The 19863-nt window shown below is 42.2% G+C and overlaps 1 protein-coding gene across 1 annotated transcript in view; it reads right to left on the reverse strand.

Moving 5' to 3' along the window:
- Positions 1-19863, reverse strand: part of COL22A1 (collagen type XXII alpha 1 chain) — a 201863-nt gene that overhangs the window by 9294 nt on the left and 172706 nt on the right. The window contains exons 43-56 of the mRNA XM_035561694.1: positions 18783-18827; positions 18275-18322; positions 16224-16337; positions 14663-14716; positions 11926-11979; positions 11048-11101; positions 9708-9761; positions 8329-8382; positions 7474-7527; positions 6343-6396; positions 5627-5671; positions 4628-4681; positions 3567-3620; positions 2164-2217 (exon numbers count right to left, since the gene is read on the reverse strand). Coding sequence (XP_035417587.1) covers positions 2164-2217; positions 3567-3620; positions 4628-4681; positions 5627-5671; positions 6343-6396; positions 7474-7527; positions 8329-8382; positions 9708-9761; positions 11048-11101; positions 11926-11979; positions 14663-14716; positions 16224-16337; positions 18275-18322; positions 18783-18827 — 792 coding nt within the window. The remainder of the gene's footprint in view (positions 1-2163; positions 2218-3566; positions 3621-4627; positions 4682-5626; positions 5672-6342; positions 6397-7473; positions 7528-8328; positions 8383-9707; positions 9762-11047; positions 11102-11925; positions 11980-14662; positions 14717-16223; positions 16338-18274; positions 18323-18782; positions 18828-19863) is intronic.

Genomic DNA, 19863 nt, shown 5'->3' on the forward strand with positions numbered 1-19863 from the left:
AAAACGTCCGCCTTTTACTTATCTCGTGATGTTCTGCCAAACTGTCCCATTTTCTTACAGATCAGGGCAGCTTAAATGTCAGTTCAGGAAACAGATCCATTTCACAAATACTTTTTTTTAATTCTTTTTTTAACCTTTTCTTTTCAGAACTTTCTTTGCCACCTTCTAGTTCAGGATGTAACCCTTTTTCTTCTTAGAATGAAACCTGCCTTTATTTTAAGCTCGTTTTGTGTCAAGTGAGTGACAACAAATCAAACAGGCACAAAGCACGTGGCTGTTGAGTATGTAGCGATTTGAAGCATTGCTAATGTTGCACAAAAGAGAAAAGTCTGGAGGCTTTAGGGGTTGGGCCTCAATGTCATATAGAGGCTTAAGCACGAGCACGGTGGAGCAGTATGGGCACTGTCAAACAGCAGATGCAAAAGGAGTAGGCTCCTGGCGGGTGTTGCCCAACGTCCTTGTGATATAAATCAGCAATGGTGAAGTAGTTCATAAGGTGGAAAAGAAACCCTTATTGTCACAATCATCTTTCTCACTTCTCCTTTTCTTCAAACAGAAATATTGGCTTGTCACACCACATTGCAAAGGAAATGGGTGCATTTCCAGACAAGGCTGGAAATAAATGGAGTAGTGTACAGCACAAGGAAACACTTCTCATAATTACCTTTGTGAAGGAGAGAGAATTCATTTTCATGACAGAGAAAGATACTGATGAGATGACTGTCTGTTCTGCTGACCATCACTGTCATTGTTTCCCCTTTCTCATCCATCTGACTTAATCCTGCTTCAATCTCTTATGTTATTTTTGGACTGTAAATCCTCTGGAGCAGAGGCTGCTTTGGTTCTGTGTTTGTGCAGGAAGCTGCCTGGTGAGACCCTGGGTCACCAGCTGACTGTCTAGGTAGGTAATGTGATAACATGATGATGATTAAAAGCTAACCCCCGTTTGGCACTCACGGAGCATTCCAGAACCACAGCAACCTTGTAAAACACATGGGGAACAACCGAGAAAGCCAAAAAGCAATAAGAATTGGGAGGAGGGGTTGGCACAATAGGAAGAAACGGAGGTTGAAAGGGCAAGAGCAAAGATTCATGGGGTAAGAGGCAATGGCAATGGTCCCAGCAAGGCAAAAAGAGACTGTGGCAAGGACAAAAAAAAGCAGAAGATTTTTGTCTGTGGGAAGGCTGGCAGACTGCACCGCCTGAACCCCACCGGTGTGTTATCTTCTCCCCATGCACAAAGGTGTTGTTTGCTTCTCTGCAGCCTCATGGGAGAAGACATCCCAGCAGCAAAGCAAAGTGTGCTCAGGGCACGACTTAGTGGCAAGGCTGAGGTTGCTTCATGGTATTGCAAGGGCTGAGTGCCACAAAGGTGAGCGAAGTCCCACTACAATTATTTTTTTCTGATTTCTTCTGTTATGGCCTTTTGTTTCAGTCTGAATTTACCAGCCCAATGAGCTCTAATGCCTAGGTGGGCAAAGAGAAGGAAAAGCCCTGCACTGCAATAGGTGCTGGTGGACACAAAGGTTCATCTGCATGGATTTGCTGAATCCTGAACAATTTGCAGCAGAAGAAAAGAGAAAAAACAACAACTGCTTTCTGTCCTCCTTACAGCCCTTCGTTACCATGTTGTTCTTCCACACAGGATGCCCCCGGGGGATTCATTCTGCTCAGTGATCTTGGTTTACTGCCCACTGCCTGCTCTTTCCCCAAGCGCCTGGGGAGAATTTCTCTGCTGCTGCTGTTCCTCGATGGCAGCCTGCCAACTCCCCGAGGCCATCTCCTTCCCTGTGACAACTCTCTGCTGGCTACACAGTCTCTGCTTGGCAAAATTAAATCAACTGGTAAAGACGAGGCATGCCAATCTTTTCTCCGTACCAGGTAATCGATCATTTTCTTTTTTCTGTGAACACTTAACTTTGCTGATTAAAAAATATAAAAAGAAAAAGATGACCCAGATTGCATCTCAATTCCAGGAATATAGCCAAAACCTCTCTGATGTTGTGGCCAGCCAATGATTTTCAGGTCACTGACCTCTACCTTCAGACAAGGCAACTTGAGGTGTTATAAGCTGCTATACATAAACCACTCCATCTATACTTCATCAGTCACCTCTCCTTGACGTAACTGCTTGCTGCATGAGTTTCCTGTTGTTGTACTTACTGGGTTACCTGCTGGGCCAGGCTCTCCTGCAGATCCAGGCAATCCATTCTTGCCCTAGATGAAAAGGAAAAAGCTTAGTGAAGTAACATATACAGCAATCAGTAAAAATATCCACCTGCTGCTATACCAGCAGGGATTTCTTTAACGTTGTCCAACCTCCTCTCTTGGGAGATTACAGAGTAAGGATTTCCTATTTTCAGTTGACCCCACAACTTCTGCATGCCTGACTGCATGGCTAACCCTGTCACAGGACAAAAAAGGCATTGCATTGGAGCTGATCATAAAGACCAGCCTTTTTACTGGCAATATTCAGAATCATACCTCGTGCTTTCTACTAAAGAAGAAACAAAGCAGAGGAAGAAAAAGAGAAACTGATACTTTGCCCTCCAACATATAAAAACCCAGGTAGCTCTTCTCCAAAGAAGAACACGGCTTGGGGTGGTAATTTCCTTCTCCTCAAACCTTTTTATTCATTACTACTGTTGTGAAGGGGCACGACACGTTAATGACTAATGCCAGCAGTCCAGGAATAATGAGATAAATTACAAGGTAGCCAGAGTAGCTCTCCATATGTTCCTTCAGTCTAATCTAACCCCCTACCCTCCTAACTGCAAGGGACCTGCCATTCCAGCTCCTAGCATTGCTGGCTGAATCAGCATTTTGCCCAGATATGGAACATGTTACAGAATTTGTTTCACTAGCATGTCTTCCCAGAATGAAAAGAAATAACTCTTATTGCAAAATAATAAAGATATGCCTAGGTTCAGTGACTGAGAGCTGAATCCAAATTTGGAAAGCTCTGGGTTTTAAAAGAAAATTGAAGAGCCTGTTAAATTAATAAAAGTAATTTCTCAGACATCCCAAATGACACTTTCTGAAATGTCAACTAAATTGCCATTTCTCCACTGAAGATGTAATAAAACTCTACATGTGTTCAATTAAACAAATCTTTTTCTTAAAAATATGTTTTTTTTGTCAGAAAAGAGCATGACAAAAATGAATGGTGTCACATGGACCCCAAATATCTCAAAGTGGGCACCTGCAGTTAGCGTCTACCTTTGAAAACCATATCCTCAGGCCCCATAAGAAGTAAGTGATATGTCAGGGGCAGGTCTGGAACATGAGCACTTCTGACACTGCAGTCCTGGAAGAAATCATTAATCTTTCCCACACAAGTCAGAAACCAACAACACTTTGCACTCCTATTAGTCCTCATTGGTTGGTTTCCAGCAATATACTTCTGATTTTTTTTTTATTTTTTATTTTTCCAAAAAAGGTAGTGTTTTATCAAACATTACCCGGATTTTGCATAGCATTCTTCCAAACCAGAGTTCTGGGATGCAGAACATCCCCAGTAAACACAGCGTATCTCCAGAAACTGCTTGTCAGGAGAGAAAACTCACCGGCTGCCCTCTGAGTCCTCGAGGACCCTGTGGTCCTATGGGACCAGTATCGCCCTGAAATGAAGAAAAACATTCTGGTGAGTGGGAAAGATCTGACAGGGAGGCAAGCAAACCATCATTTTAAAATGTTCCTATTAAATTACACTGTTTGTGTATTAGGGAAAAACAGCGTTAAAGAAAAGCTTCACTTCCTCCTTCCAGGTAGTGGAAGACCACTCTTCTGAATTTTAAACATTTATCACTAAATGCAGTCTGATTAGAAGCAGAACCCATTAGTATCAGCAGATTTTAAAGCTGGATTCCTCAGTGACTGAACTACTTTGTTCTCTCTTGAGTAAGGCTTAAGACCTGCTTCTGTATTCTCTGAGGGGTTCCCCCAAGCCTACCTTCCATTTTACTTTGTAGGGTACCATTTACAGCACAACAGTGTCCCAGTGATACTAGTGGAGTGCAAAAGAGAAACCACTTCCCCAAATCCCACAGCAATGGCGTATCAGCCACCTGGTACATTGCTCAGCAGCTGCTGCAGGATCCTGCTTCAGCTATGCTCTCCAGAGACTTTGTTATGTGACTGCATTTGACGTTAATAATGTCAGAGGATCTGTTTGTACCATCTCTCTTTCCTCTGAGCAGCAGCGTCTCATTCCACGAGTATTACATAGATTTTGGTGAAGCTATGTGTGCAGTAAGGTACGGCTTTTGCAGGGGAAGCGTGACAGAACCTGGCCCTGTGGGACCTGCAGAGCGAAGCACGGCTCGGGGAGGAGTGGCAGAAAGCAGGTCCACAGCTATACAGTACAGCCTGGGATTTAAACAATACAGATCTCTCTGCTTTTCCAAAGATATACCTGACATTTAAGTGTCAGCAGCCGAGTGGTGATAAAGGCTCTCAAATTCCTCGTTACCTTAATGAGCTTTGCACAAATCATTTCCTGTGCACTGCTGCGGTAATTCGCCCTTTATTGCAATTTATGCGGTTGTTTTTAGGGAGGGGTCACTGTGAATGAAATTTTTCATTTGTCAGGGAGAAGATTAATGGCTGCTCAAAATAGTACACTTACATCCTTCCCTGGTGGCCCCTCACGCCCAGCAGGACCTGTCGCACCTGGTTCCCCCTGCAATTCAGCAAAAAAGAAAGGGATATCAACTCAAGGTCAATGACAGGCCAGAAACACCACTGCAAGTGTTATGGGGTTTCTGCAATATTGGACTGAGCTCAGTGATGACTTTTTAAAGCCATTAAGAGCCTTGTACATCATACATGACACACAGATTACAAAAATAACTTGGAAGCGTCTTCTGAAAGTGATGCACAAGGCACTGTTCTTGCAGGTATGTAACTGCAAATGCAGTCACTGAAAACCACCAATCTATTCATGGTATAGAAACTATCGTAAGGAAGAAAAGATGAGGAGCTCTAGCAGTGGGTTGCTCAGCTAAGCTCCTCTAAGCAAAGCATTTTCTTTCCCCATGGAAAATCAGAATTACTGAGGCAGAAAGAAGTTCAGTTTTGTTTTCCACTTTCTACACTGATGAGCATTTTGTACTGCATTGCTCAGAACTGAGACCAACTTCTTATGCAGAACTTGAGTTTTGGGCTTCTTGAGGCACTGGTAACTAAGCCAAATGGCTAGAAACATTTCTGTCCTCATTTCTGTATGCTTGTCTCTCATCTTACTCTGCATGTCTTAGGCACTTCTTCTGGAGGAGAGCTGGTACTCATCCAACGGATGCAGTAGGGTTCCTCAACTTGTATGTCAGCATTTGTACCAGTAGGATACAGTATGGAGGCATCCTGTGAATATTGCTCACAAAGGACTATCTCAAAGGGAGTATCAGAGGACTCAGATCTACCAGCCACCTCACCTTACCCGGGAGCACAACTTCAGCAGAGGGAATGAAAACAGCTGCTGTGATTTTAGGCCATGGAGTTGTGTCTGAAAACAGCCACGTTAAACACAGACCTGTCATAATTTTCACCTATAGCCCTAGAAAGGTCAACTTGAATTCACACAATCTTTCTCCAAAGGACCACGATGCATGCCGTGCATGTTGCTTACCCGGGGACCTGGGGGACCTGTGTCTCCTCTCTGTCCTTTGAAACCCTGCAAAAGAGAATGAAATAAACCATTGCCCATTAACCTAACACATGAAGGAGTGAGAATGTTCTATTTAGAATGTGCACTTAATAACCTTCCCAGTTTTCCTCTGATTACAAGGGACTGGTCAACCTGGAGCTGCCATGTGCCAGGCAGCGATTAGGTAGAACAATGTCACAGGGAGATAAAAGTCCTTTCCACAGCTCCTTAGGCTGCAAGACCAAGACTATAGGGTATGTATTCATGGTATGACCAGCCCGAAGGTCATTTAGCCCTTTCAATTCATTGTCTCCCTCCTTTCAGGACACAGAAGAGAGCACAAGGGCTACAGCTGTGAGCAGGTGTCTGGTAGAAGGGGTGTCATGAGGTTATCTGCTTTAAACTCTAGGTGAGGAACCCAATGTCCTTCGGATTGCCCTCACCCAAGTGCAGGACCTTGCACTTGGCCTTGTTCAACTTCATGAGGTTTGCACAGGCCCACCTCTTAAGCCTGTCCAGGTCCCTCTGGATGGCATCCCTTCCCTCCAGCGTGTCGACCACATCACACAGCTTGGTCGCAAACTTGCTGAGGGTGCACCCAATCCCACTGTCCATGTCACTGACACCTGATCACATCAGTAGGGGTTTTCAACTGTCTGACAAAAGCTTCCCAGCTACAGTACAGAAGAGTTACCTACCGGTAAGCCTCTGGCACCCTCCTGGCCTGGGAGCCCTGGTTCTCCAGGTTTTCCCTATGGGAAACAATCATGTTCATGTTAACAAGGTTCTCAGGTCCATCCCTCTGCTGTTCAAAATTCTCCCCACTCTTCCGCCTTACGTTTAACACAAGAATTGTGATTGCCTGAGGTTTCTCCAGCAGTGTCTGTGCCTGAGTGTGCAAGGACAGCAGTGACAGAGACATTCCCACACATGTCGATCACTGTCATGAGCACACCCTTTGAATTTCAAACGCACTTGTACCTTTGGACTGATGCACCTTTACAATGTTTTTATTTCAGAGGGGTAATGCACACAACTGCAGCAATACCTTGTCAGCACCTACAAAATCAGTATCTGCACACAGAAACCAGGTGTTTTGATGCAAGCACACAACTGTCTGCAGCTGTTGTGACAAGCACTGTTCCACTTATCGGTTCCCCTAAATGACTGGGGACCTGGCTCTTTACAGAAGCACTAAGTCCCATTTGGCAAAGAGGATGGCAATGCCAGATTCTGCAAGCACATTTCTTCCTCTAACAAATACAGTTCTAAGGAACAATATTAATCTCCTGATTTATTAACATTCCCTTTTGCCTGATATATTAGCATTTCCTTTTGGCTTACAACTTTATGTCTCTTTTTTTTTTCCCCTCAATAAATGCAAGTATAGACTAAGTAGAGAACAACTAATACAAATCCCTTAATCCTGGATAACAGAACTGTCAGAGAGCAACCCAGAAAAGGCTTCTTTAAAGACAACTCCTCTAAACTTTTTATGCCCCATAATCTTCTACCTAAAAATTGGATCCCCAAGTTTAATGCACAACCTCCTTTCTCTGCAATATTTGCAGTAGTTGTAAAGGTGGAATCACTAGGTTTTCGAGTATTTATGGCAGCTGTAAAAGTAAAAGAACCCAGTTTCTTTTCAAGATTGCTCGTACGTGAAAGTTATAAATTGCTCAAGACAATATAGTCCTTATGGTGTTAAAACAAAGATGTGCCAACAGATTCCTTGCCCCCACTGAGGAGTCCATAGATAGGCAGCTCCAAAAGCAATAACTGGATGTCGTTTGTGATTGCCTGAGTGAAACAGCTTTAAATTACATTACCGGTTCCCCAAGAGATCCTGGCTTGCCATCTTTGCCATCATTCCCAGCAATGCCCTGTTAATGAAATGCAAAGCAGGGGATAAGAAGAAGTTTATAGAATAGACTGGTAATTCTTTGTCAGTGTGAAAACTCACAATAGCACCTCTGCTTCATTGTGGCATTACTTAAGTTTGTCTAGCCCTCCAAAAACTCTGATATTTCTACAGTTCAGCCATGAACCTGCTCTTGTCACACCACTGTAACAGCACAAACTCTTTCTCTCTCCCATATGGCAGTTCTACGGGGTTTCCTCCTTTTCACCATGCTAACAGCCTTAAGACAGGATTCTAAAAACAGCTGTTATAAATCATTATAAAAGCATTACCTTCAATCAACTAGACTGCTTTGCACTGGAAATAGTTCTGTCCCTATCTCTATTAGGCATAAAAACCAAAACAAAGTGTTGTACTAATGTATTTTCCAGAAGAGAAGTGTTTGTGCCCAAGATGCACTTGATCTTGAGTAAGTGCAAAGGAATTATTTAAACCATGGACTGAGATGAAGGTGGTATTCCAGGCTATGAATTCTCATGCCCTCCTACTGGAGCTATTAAGTGATTTTTCTGCTCTGCATAAGAGTATTTATGCCAAAGAATGAGGAGGCAGATGAGGAACAGGCCTGTTTCACATTGGTAATTAACACTTAGATTTAAAGTGATTAAACACAGCACTCGTGATGTCCTGGATCAAACACATAGCACCAACATGGCAGGTACACTTTAAAGATCATGCACAGCTTTCAAAGCACCCCAGAAATGTCACCTGTGCTTATAAACAGTTAAATGTACTGAGTGAGAAGGGGCTGAACTGCACTCACAGGAAGTCCTGGCACACCTGGTGGGCCCTGTGGACCTGGAGGGCCATCTTTACCCTGGAAAGGAAGCAGAAACACCATGATTCAGTCAAGTCATTCAAATGTTTCTCAGATGAAGATCTATCACATGCTGCATTTGACAAGGGACCACTGTGAAAATCTGGTCTTGCAGCTCACATCATACCATATACAGTTTTTTTTTTTAATTCATTCCTGCTTAAATTGGGAAGTTTTCTTTTAAAGCAAGACATCCAGTATTAATTATAAGTTTTTACAGATGGAGAAACCACTAGAATCACTAGTATTTTTTCTGCAGTTTAATTATATCTAACACTGAGTACTTAACTTCTTGCATGAAGTTTTCAGCTAGAAAATAGAAGGTCTATATTTTATATCTACTGAATCAGCAATTATGAGAAATGCCTCATTGATTGTCCCAAGAAAGAAATCCTCTCTTTTTCTACAGGACTGACAAAAGCATCCAATGTCCTTCAAATTATTTCAGCCTTAACTCCCTTTTTAAAAGGGAAGTCCATGTGGTCTTTGTGCTCTCTGCTGGGAGTGCTCACCGATTTCACAACCAGAAATACCATTACTGGTCCCTTATGATGAAGTTCAGACTGAACAGATGTGCAAAAGGTGTCTTGCTCATTAGGAAACTCTGCTCTAGAAATTAATCACAGAATTACACAGTCCTAAATCATGCATTACTCCAGGATGGTTCATTTTTCCTTTTCACACTTAAGTAAGCATCAATCAGACTGCAGTCAGATTACCCGTCTCTCTCAGGGTTTTGTGATGCATTACCATAAAACAGCATCTGAACACCCTTCAAATAAAACAGCAGTAGCAAAATTCTTCATGGACTTCTTGAAGTTTATACGTATACTAGCATTTTCAGTGGTGTCAGGGAATGGTCTAAGGACCTGGGATCTGAGCAGTCAGTGCTATGGCATTCTTCCAAATGGTGCTGGCTTGTTTTGACAATCCCCAGGCACAATTCAGGTGTTATCCTGGGTCATGAGCCATCCTAACAGATTAAGTCATCCTATTATAGAGGCTACGAGATGTTAATAGCTAGCACAGATAGATGAGAGGTACAAAAACCTCCTTAGATGCTTGGCCAACGGTGCACCGAAGAGGTCCCATGGACTGGGTTTTCTCTCTGGCTAATTTGGAGTTCCTTTTGGTGAGTAAACAGAAGTTCAGGAACAGAGTAATCTGCTGCTATTTGTGTGGGTCCTACTTGCAGGTGTAGAGATGTTTCAGATTGAATAATTTGGGGAGCTTTCAAAGAACATTACATCAGTTCCAGATCAGCTTTACTTCACAGAGGGAAGTCTAGGTAAGGCTAGTGGTGTAACACATAGCTTAGAGCTTACTATGTCTCCTGGGTTTCCTGCTGGTCCTATTGGTCCTGGTGCCCCATCTGGTCCCTAAACAAAATAAAGCAGAAACAACATAAATAATTAACACCTTTGGTATATTTGTGACTGCTCTCTCTACCGCCCTGGAACTAGAAGTAAATGAAAGAGGAAAAAGGCACAGCAAAAATTGCAGGATAAAAAATGTCTAGAGAAACATCACAATTTGCTCTCCTTTGACAGGGTCAGTTTTATTTTTCACTTTTCATTTGACCATGACATTCCATTCATGACTCACATGAGAGTGTGTGTCATGGGATAGTTTTAAGAGTTCTAATCCTACTGGACTATGCCTGCAGCCGGGGCAGTAAATGTGCCTGTGTTATCAGTTTCTCCTAAAATAATGTTTCTTAAGACGAGCTTGCAGGACTGCAAATGACCCTCAAATGGCACCCATGTATTGTTCTGGTGGCAAAGCATTCAGCAGGCCCTAGGCACTGCTACCATCTGAAAACAGAATTTTAATCCAATCCTTTTTTCTAGTACCTCCTATTCTTTAGGTGTTGCAATGTAAATATAGCTTTGAAGAGGTTGTGCTGGTCCCCAGAAAAGACAAAGGCTGCACACCCTTAGCATGGCAGAGCCCCATTACTCTATAAGCAGCAATATGAGTAGTGATGACTATGGGTAAAGAGAAGAGCTTTGGAAAAAAAAAGCTTGATGCTTAGGAAAAGTCCCTGTTGTTGGAGAGTGTAAGTGGTGATATTACAAGCATGAGAGCCAAGTTATTCCAGCCTTGCTTCTGCAACGACACCCCAGTATTATGCCTTTATAAATACAAAGAACTATAATTGTATTTGTGGAGAGAGGAGAACAAGAAATGAGAAGGACTGTGATGGAACAGAACACACGTAAAAGGCCTCTTAATTCAGAAGTAAACCATGGGATACAAAAATTGGAGAAAAAAATCTAGTCTTATACCACTGCATAAAACTGAGAACCAAACCCGCTGTTAGATCTGCTAGTTCCAGACTGACAACTTACTCTACATATAAGGAAACACCTATGTGTATACTACTAAGTAGTCTCTGTGGAAGGGTTTTCATGATCATTGCCTTGTGTAAAGTGAGTGAAGCTTAGCATCCATTTACAGAGTGAGTTGAAGCAATCAATGAAAAGTGGCTGATGTATTAAATAGCAATTATCATGAGCAGGGAATTCTATGACACTCAGGGGACCATTAGGAACCCACTGGAAAAGGCAAATGCAATGCAGACAGGTGAGAATGTTCCTTGCTGCAACTACCTTTATTAGTAAGGAAAATACCAGACCATCTGCTTTGCAACAGAAGAACTTACAGGAGGACCAGGATTTCCAGGAGCCCCTGCGAAGCCGGGCATCCCAGGGTGGCCCTGAAAAACAGAAGGAGAGATTTTATACATCATTCACATTTCTAATTGTATATAAGTTAACTGGTCATTGGGCACTGGGAGGTAAAATCAAAATGAGACAATACACAGGGAGCTAGTTATAAGGAAGTAACGAACCACAGCTTTTAAAATCAAAGCCTTAGTTTCCAAAACACATACTTCAGAAATAAATACAGTTACATTCAGGGTGTACTTTCTCTAATGTGTATTTCATGGTGTGTTAACAGGAGCTGAGAGCAAACATTGTGGGACTGGACAAAGCACAAAACCAGGCTGGAAATCAATGCTGTTTAAAATATCCTGCAGATCTCATTGAAGATGTGCTGATTTGCACTTTAAACTACTGACTCAGCCCTTGGCAAAAAAAAGTGTAAAAGTTTGCTCCAATTTAGACTATTGTCTTTCCTGTGGCATCTCAATCCCTCCTAAAAGAGGCCACCCTTACACTCATCTTCCAGGATAAATAGCAACACTGGCTTTTTCAGCCCAGAGATACGTAATTGCCTAGATCTCATCTAGGAATTAGCTGAGGAAATGACCAGAAGTTGGCTACTGTAGGGAACTGAATGTATCCAACATAGAGGTGAGGATCATCTGGGAATCATTTGGGAATCCACCAAAACAAGACAGGGAAATATTTTGCTGGAGAGGGGAAGGGAAGCCCATCTGAGGTTTAGCAGTGATGCAGAGCTCCCCTCTTCCTCTTCTGTCTCTAAGAAGTGTGTTCCTCTACCAGCATTATAGCAGCTATTGATGAAGAAGGATTCATAGTGATGACACTGTTGGAAAGCATACTCAATTTTTACCTGTTCTCCTTTTTCTCCTGCATCCCCAGTTGTACCACGGTCTCCTTTAGCACCCTGATAATGAAAAAAAAAGTAATCGAAGGTCACTTTAGATTCAGTGTTGTGTCAGCTTTTTGAGCCATTTCATAAAGCGCTTGGACATTTGCTCATAAAACACAGAAATAAGAACTGAACCCTGCTTGCTCTCCTCTTAAATTCTGCCCTAGATTTTCTCTACTAATGTTGGAGACAGGAATATCTGGGAAAATGGTCTTTGAACAGACCCAGCATAGTCTTTTATATATATATATTTATATATAGTCTCAGGGACACGAAGATGACAGACACATCCTTAAAAATAGACAGGTTGTTAGGCGATGTACTAAGTGGGATTTTGATAAGGAATCATCTAGCCCAAAGAAGACACCCACAGTATGAGCTACCAATCTCCTCTCCCTTCAGGGACAACAGCAACAAAAATGTCATTTCTAAGGTGCAGTCAGAAAATTAACACCCATAAAGTGCCTCTCTCTCCCCATTTCTCTCTCTGTCCTCATGACAACAGAACGGAGGCAACGAACTCAAAAGTAGATGTCCATATTATCAATGTTTACAGTTAGACTAGACAGATCTCACAAAGCAAAAAATGCTGAGATGATAGGGATACAAATTATGAGCTGAACAATGTACAGGCTACTAATGAATTGCAGACCATTGAAATGATACTCTGGTTCATTACATGAGAGCTAGGAGACAAGTGGGGAAAGGAGAGCTGCTATTTATCAACTAAAATAGGCCTAATTCATATTGCCGGAAGGCATGAAGCAGCTCATGAGCAAAGATCTGCAGTTTCACTACTCTGTTTCAGAATGGGACCTTGTACCAGTTTGCATGGTGCTGCTAAGGACAACATATTGCATTTTCAGAAGTGCTCTCTGGGTCTTACCTCACTAGGAGCCTTCTCATGTACATGGAAAGGAGTCACAACGACAGTTGTTGTCTTTGCAACCCTCTTAAAAGTTTTACAGTATTTTCTCTTACCATTTACCAACTCTGTGAATTTGCTATTTTACTGAATATTAAACTGTATATGTGCAGAATATAAAATCAAATATTTGATAAATAGTCTAAATGAATACAAATTAGACTATTTATCAATTATTTGACTTTATATTCTGCACATGCACAGTTTAAAATTGGTCTTGCTATTTCAGCTAAACAGGCTGAAAAGCTGTTGAGAGCCTCTGGTGAGGGAGTTGGGTTTGTTCAGGCTGGAGAAGAGAAGGCTCCGGAGAGACCTTACAGTGGCCTTCCAGTACCTAAAGGGGTGCCTACAGGAAAGTTGGGGAGGGACTTTTTGTCAGGGGGTGTAGTGATAGGACAAGGAGGAATGGCTTTAATCTAAAAAAGGGTAGATGTAGATTAGATATAAGGAAGAAATTCTTTACTCTGAGGGTGGTGAGGCACTGGCACAGGCTGCCCAGAGAAGCTGTGGATGCCCCATCCCTGGAGGTGTTCAAGGCCAGGCTGGATGGGGCTTTGGGCAACCTGGTCTGGTGGGAGGTGTCCCTGCCCATGGCAGGGGGGTTGGAATTAGGTGATCTTTAAGGTCCCTTCCAACCAAAGCATACTACGATTCCATGATCCAGTCTTGCTACCCTGACCTACACTTTTCCATAGCACTCAATAAAGCAGCAGATAAGGTATGCCTCAGGCTGCCTGGGTTTTCTGCCAGTTATTGTCTTTATGGGGTGCTAATTCTTTTGAAAATTTCATGTACTGTCATTTTGACCAACCTTATATTTGCTTTTGAGACTCTGCTGCTCACCCCCAACATACTTTTAATTGCAAGATATAAAAATTAATATATGAATCTTTATTAGCTTTTCCTACACCCTAATAAGTGCAAATACAAAGATGTTAAAATAGCAGAAGCTGTTTTAGACAGTAGGTCAGGATGCAGGAAAGTATAGAGGGAACTGTGGTTCTCATGCCTTATCTCTCCCTCCATTAATTTGTTTTGATTTGTTTCACATTAGGCAGTTGTAAAGGTTTTGACTCTGACCAGGCACTGGCATTATGAGCAGACTGATGACAGAGCTATTAATGGGAAACACTGAAAATGTGACATCATTTGAATCCTTTGGACATTGTGTTCTATGTTGGCCTATGTCCCTAGACCACGCGGCAGAAACATAGAGACGAAACAAGTGATTATTCCTACAGCATATCTCAGGGAATATTCAGAGTCTGTGGAAAAAGCAACCATGAAAGATAGTGTATTTGGAGCCCAGCATCCCACTGAGTCACCCTAAAATTTAAAGGGATTCAAGCATATGGAATTCAGACAGGAGAGGATCATGCAGGGTGTCTACTGCTAAGGTTTTAATTTCTTCCTCACCTGATATGGATTGACATTTACTCTAAAGTCTTTCAAAATTAACAATGAATAAAATTCATTCAAGAATCAATCAGAATTCTTCTGGTTTATTTTATTTTTTATTTGTTTATTGGCTTGTTTTTTGTGAACAGAGGGATGGTAGATGACTGTAGTTAAATGGAGAAGTGTTCATGTGGAGAGCTGTGCAGTTTTATGTGCCTGGAGTACTCCAGTGAATTGCCAGTACAGGGCCCACCCAAGAGGTCAATCCTACCCCTTTACACACGGATGGGTGCCACCACCAAGATCCTGTGTCAGCCAGGGCACTAACTAATCACAGATAAGTTCTGCTTAGGCAACTAAAGAAAACGAACCAACCTTTGGACCATCCAGCCCAGGTGGGCCTGCAGGACCTCTGGGACCAGCATTTCCCTGCAATGCAGAAGAGGTAGAGGTAAATACTAGATTTATTTTTTTTTTTCCCAATCAGGAGGACAGAGCATGTCAGCATTTGCCCCTCAGTTGGGGCCAGTGCTTCAGTATGGCTTCAGACAGGTTTGTCAGCACATTACGTATCCCTGTGGATTAACCCACAACAATGCCTAACACTGTAGTTGGCTCTTTCCCAGACCAGCTAAACCTTAGGAAATATTTGTGGTTGCACTGTTTATGTCCACTGGTAATAGCCTTGGCCACTGCTGGAAGCACAAGACCTCAAGGGGAAAACATAACCAAAGTGCCACGCAAGGATTAATTGCAAGGGAATCTCCTTTCTGAATAAGCCTTGAACCTCTCTTGCTAGGACCCCCATGGCACAGTATGGTCAAGATGCTGATTAATTAGGATAGAGACTTTCTCCATGTGTTTTTTTACATGAGCAACTGTTTTCCTGGAACAACAGTAAGGTCTGTATTTTCCTCTCCCAATTCCTTCTTGCAGTTCAAATGGCATGCATCAGTGGACAGATGGGTCAAATTCTCAGTTAGACCTCAAACTTTTTCACTCACTTATATCCACTTAATAGAAGTATAGAGATCCACTAGCATGATGGATGGAGGAAAACTGAAACTGAGAACATTAGAAGAGCCTTTGATATGAGATATGAATAATACAGGATCTCTGGATAGTAGAGAATCATCACTTTTCCTCTCACCCTGTTCTGACAGATACTGAAAAGCTTAAGGGATTAATTTCAATATGTGTTATTTATTAAAAACCCTTAACCCCCTTCCTTTATTTCAAGACCTCTGCAAAATTTGTGTCTCTTAAACTGCTGCTACTTGTAACACTTCCCCTCAGACATCCTTGTAACCACAGAAAATCCAGATAATGATCATGGACCTACCAGAAGTGGACTCTGCTCACTCCTCAGTCACTGCTCTCTATTTCCTTCTTACACACCACTGCTATTTCTCCTTCTGAACAATGAGCACAACCCATCCCTGCTAGGTTAAGGGTTGGACCAGATGATCTTAGAGGTTTTTTCCAACCTGAATGATTCTATGATTTGGTATCTCCCACAGAGTAAATGGTGGGCAGGAAAAGAGTTACTTTGCAGCTCTTAAATTTCTTACTGTCCTAGGAACCAGCAGGTCCAGAACTCTAAGCTCTGAATTACAGAATTGTGGAACACTTCAACCACTTCAGCTCCCATGCCTTCTACAAGGCTCAAAACATGTCAAAGGCAAAAAACCGTAAGTGCTACTATTTAGGTCCTTCTAGTACAGAAAAAGCCAAGGATACTTATGTCATCATAAGCAGCGATGGCCTTGGCCTATCTACAGACATAGCAGCAACTGAAATCCAGTCCATTGACTCCACAGACATCTATAAAAGATTCAGTACGTTGGTGCTGAAAAAAATAAACCATGTAAAAATATTGTAAGAAAAAATGGGGTAAACCACACCCAAGGAATGACCATTTCCCTAGCTCTCTTACCATTTTCCCATCCTGGCCATCTCTACCTGGTGGTCCTCGGAGACCTTTATCGCCTTTGAAGCCTGGAATGCCTGGTAGTCCTGGTGGGCCAGGAGGGCACTCACTGCACACATCCTACGAGAAAACATTGATAAGTAAATTAGAAACAGACTGAAGACATCCAGTACAACCTGAAGACACCTAGTATGAATGCAGAAGTGTAGAGCTGGCATAACCTATAGGCCTTTGCATTTTGACCACATCGGGGAGCATCTGGATTACTTTAACATACAGAACTGAAGTAAGGTTAGTGTGGAGGACAGTGAGGGTCAGCTGCTGAGTTCACACAGGCTCCCATGGGGAGTTTCCTATCATAAATGGGCAACTAACTGTTCATCAAAGGTCAAGTAACTGAGGAAATGAGGAGATCAGGCAGCCACAACACAACACTACCAAGAACAGCTTTGTTTTGAAGCTACAAGACTACTAGTAAACTGTCTCTACAACAGTCGGAAAGAGCTGAGTTACTGTTAAGGGGGTGCGACTGCTAGGGAAAACCCCTTTGCAGCACAGTGCCAGAAAGGGTATTCCACAAAGGAAACTATTCAGCAGCTAGCCTGGCCAAGGAGAACTCATCTGTTGGAGTTCATGATGACCAAGTGAACATCACAGTGTCCTGGCCTAAGTCAGTCATGGAGAATTACAACCTCCCTCCTTCAAAAACTCTTTGAAGGATTATCTCAGTAGTCTTCACATTTCTACTACCCTTAAGGATTGAAATAACACGTGGATGACATTTCCATTTCAAAGACAGACTCCCTTCAGCAAAAGCAGAGTGAAACCTGGCTACAAGAGGCAGCATAGCCCAACAGACAGGACTTCAGGTCCACTTGGTACAGCTCCCAGCTCTGTCAATGATCCATTGTGAAACTGTGGGGGAAAATGTACTTCTAAACCTCAGTTCCTTCATGCAAATTGCTCTACTAAAAAAAAAAAAAAAAAAAAAAAAAAAAAAAAGAGCTTGAGAAACACCCAGAACAACAGACCCTTAATTTAATCTGGGATCTCAAGTGCTGCTATGTGTAAACTGCACCAAGTGTGGAGTGAAAAGGTACCAAACAGAACAATTATGCAGGGTGTACAGGTGTGTTGACCTGTAACATAATCAAAGGAAGAAAACAAAGGAATATCAAAATGACATCCCATACTCCACAAACACTCTGTTGCTATTGTCCTGATCAGAAATCCTAAACAATGCAATACAGTGAAGTCCCCAGAAAAATACTTGATTCCTGAAGAAAGACAGCTCTTCAATGAAGGTATTTCATAGCAGCAATCTTAAAAGGGTCTTTTTGTTAATGGAGTTTGTAAAATATATATATATATGTGTATATATATATATATAGGTTTCTTTTAATCAATAAGAAGGGATTTCTTGCTATTTCCCAAGCCTGCTTAAAAATTCCCCAACTCAGCCCATGTAAATCTTTAAAGATTTTGCAGTCAGCATCTATCAAGTACTGACTCATTTCCCAGGCAATGGTCTACACGGAGAATAAAAGCAGACAGACAGATCGCCCCTTTTGAAACACGAGTGCAGCTGGGGTTAATTACCTGCATACTCTTAGGTGCACCATGCAAATTGACTTCGCACCCACAGTTCAAACCTACTCTAGTCACTGTTGCAGGTGTACATGAAACATCAGCCATTTGATTACGGTGATTTCCATTTCCTGCTTTAGGTAATACTTCTTGACAGTATTTATTTCTCTGTGGAGGTATAGGCCTGTCAAAGAGCTGGAAAAGTCTCAGAGCTTGTGCAACATACACCACATTACAAATGTCTTTGTAGGCCACGTCACTACTGGGGATTGTCAGAAAGCACTGGATTTTGATCACCAACACATTCTTGTGTGTCCCAACAGCAATGCAAGCAATTTTCAAGGAATTTTCAACCTCTGGCAGAGTGTTTTAAGGAACTTAAAACTCTGACACTTTCCCATCACAGAAGTGTTAGTCAGGTTTGAATCAAACATACGCATAAACTCCCACCATCCTCAAAAGCTGATTACCTTTACTAAGAGATTGATGTCCTCTGGAGAGAGCAGGGGTGAGGAACCCTGTGGAATGAGAAATTAATTATCTCAGGCAACTTTAAAAGGCATCAAAGTAAGAAATTTTCCTGAACATGCCTATGCCCTGGTTTCAATTTGGGCCAAAACCATACATGCTCCTTTACATTATCGATACGTTTCATCATGTGAGATGAGTTGAGCTCTTTGCATTCTTGCTCACATTCTTGCTCATTGTATTGCTTAGTGGTGTTAAGAAACTGGCTTAAAAATTTTGTCTTTTATTTGCATGCAGGCCATCCAGTTATTTTCATACTGTTCCAAAACCATCACGGATATTTTTATCTTAACACTTTAATGGTTTTTAGTATTTTTCCTAAGAGCATCAAGGAAAAAGCACTGAACTGGACTTGAGGTGACATATACAGGTGCAAACTGAGATAAAACAGAGAACAGAACAACACTGGGACATCTCTTGGGGATGTAACATAGAAATGAAGTTACGTACTGGTTTTCCAGGAGGTCCTCTTTCCCCTGGATTTCCAGGTAGACCCTACAAATCAAGAGAAAAACAAATCTTGAAATTATCCTACACTAACCCCCTGGTTGCTCCCACACTCTGCTGACTGCTCTGGACTAACGTACATTTCTGCTCTCTGCCACCAAGCACTACTGCTCTTTGCATGTGGCACACAGTCAACTCCTTTAACTATTTGCAACTTTAAAAGTGTTCCCTCTCCATTTTTTTTTTTGCCGTTACTTAATCAATTCTTCGCACTCCATCCTAAATCTCACTTATCTACAGTATGACCAGGTGAAGTTCATCTGAGTCACACAACAACTGAAATTGCTTTGAAATGTCTTCTGGTCCCAGGAAACACTACGAACTGCAGTGGTGTGAAGGATGAAGCTTTAAATCCCTGAAGACACTTGTAAAATGAGAAATCGTGGCCTTTCTTTGCATGAACCTTGTAAACATGTCCTTGTACCTGAAATAGCAGCAAGCTTTTTTTTTTTCTTTTTTTTCTCCCCCTTTTTTTTTTAATAGAATCATAGAACATCCTGAATTGGAAGGGACCCAGAAGGATCATACAATTCATCTCCTGGCTTCACACAGAACCACCCAAAAATCACACCATGTGTCTGGCAGCATTGTCCAAACACTTCTTGAACTCCAGCAGGCTCGGTGCCATGATCCCTGCCCTGGGGAGCCTGTCCCAGTGCCTGACCACCTCTTGGTGCAGAACCTTTCCCTAACACCCAGCCTGACCCCTCCCCTGTCCCAGCTCCATGCTGTTCCCTCAGGTCCTGTCACTGTTTACCAGAGAGAAGAGATCAGCACCTGCTGTTCCACTCCCCAGTGTATGGGGAGAATATTTGTGTTAGTTTTCATGAGATGCAGATAAAGAAATGAGCAGCAGCCTTACAATTTAAGGTGCAAGAAATCATGGTTTGGAAAAGGTACCCCCAGTGGGCATCTCCTGCCTGTCATTTGCAAGTCATTAATTTGTTAAACAAACAGTATTTTTTTTGGAATCGTAGCATGCAGTATTGCTCATGTAGGGAACTGAATCTCTTGAACAGTATAG

Source organism: Cygnus atratus, chromosome 2, assembly GCF_013377495.2.
Source record: "Cygnus atratus isolate AKBS03 ecotype Queensland, Australia chromosome 2, CAtr_DNAZoo_HiC_assembly, whole genome shotgun sequence".
Classification (NCBI taxonomy): domain Eukaryota; kingdom Metazoa; phylum Chordata; class Aves; order Anseriformes; family Anatidae; genus Cygnus; species Cygnus atratus.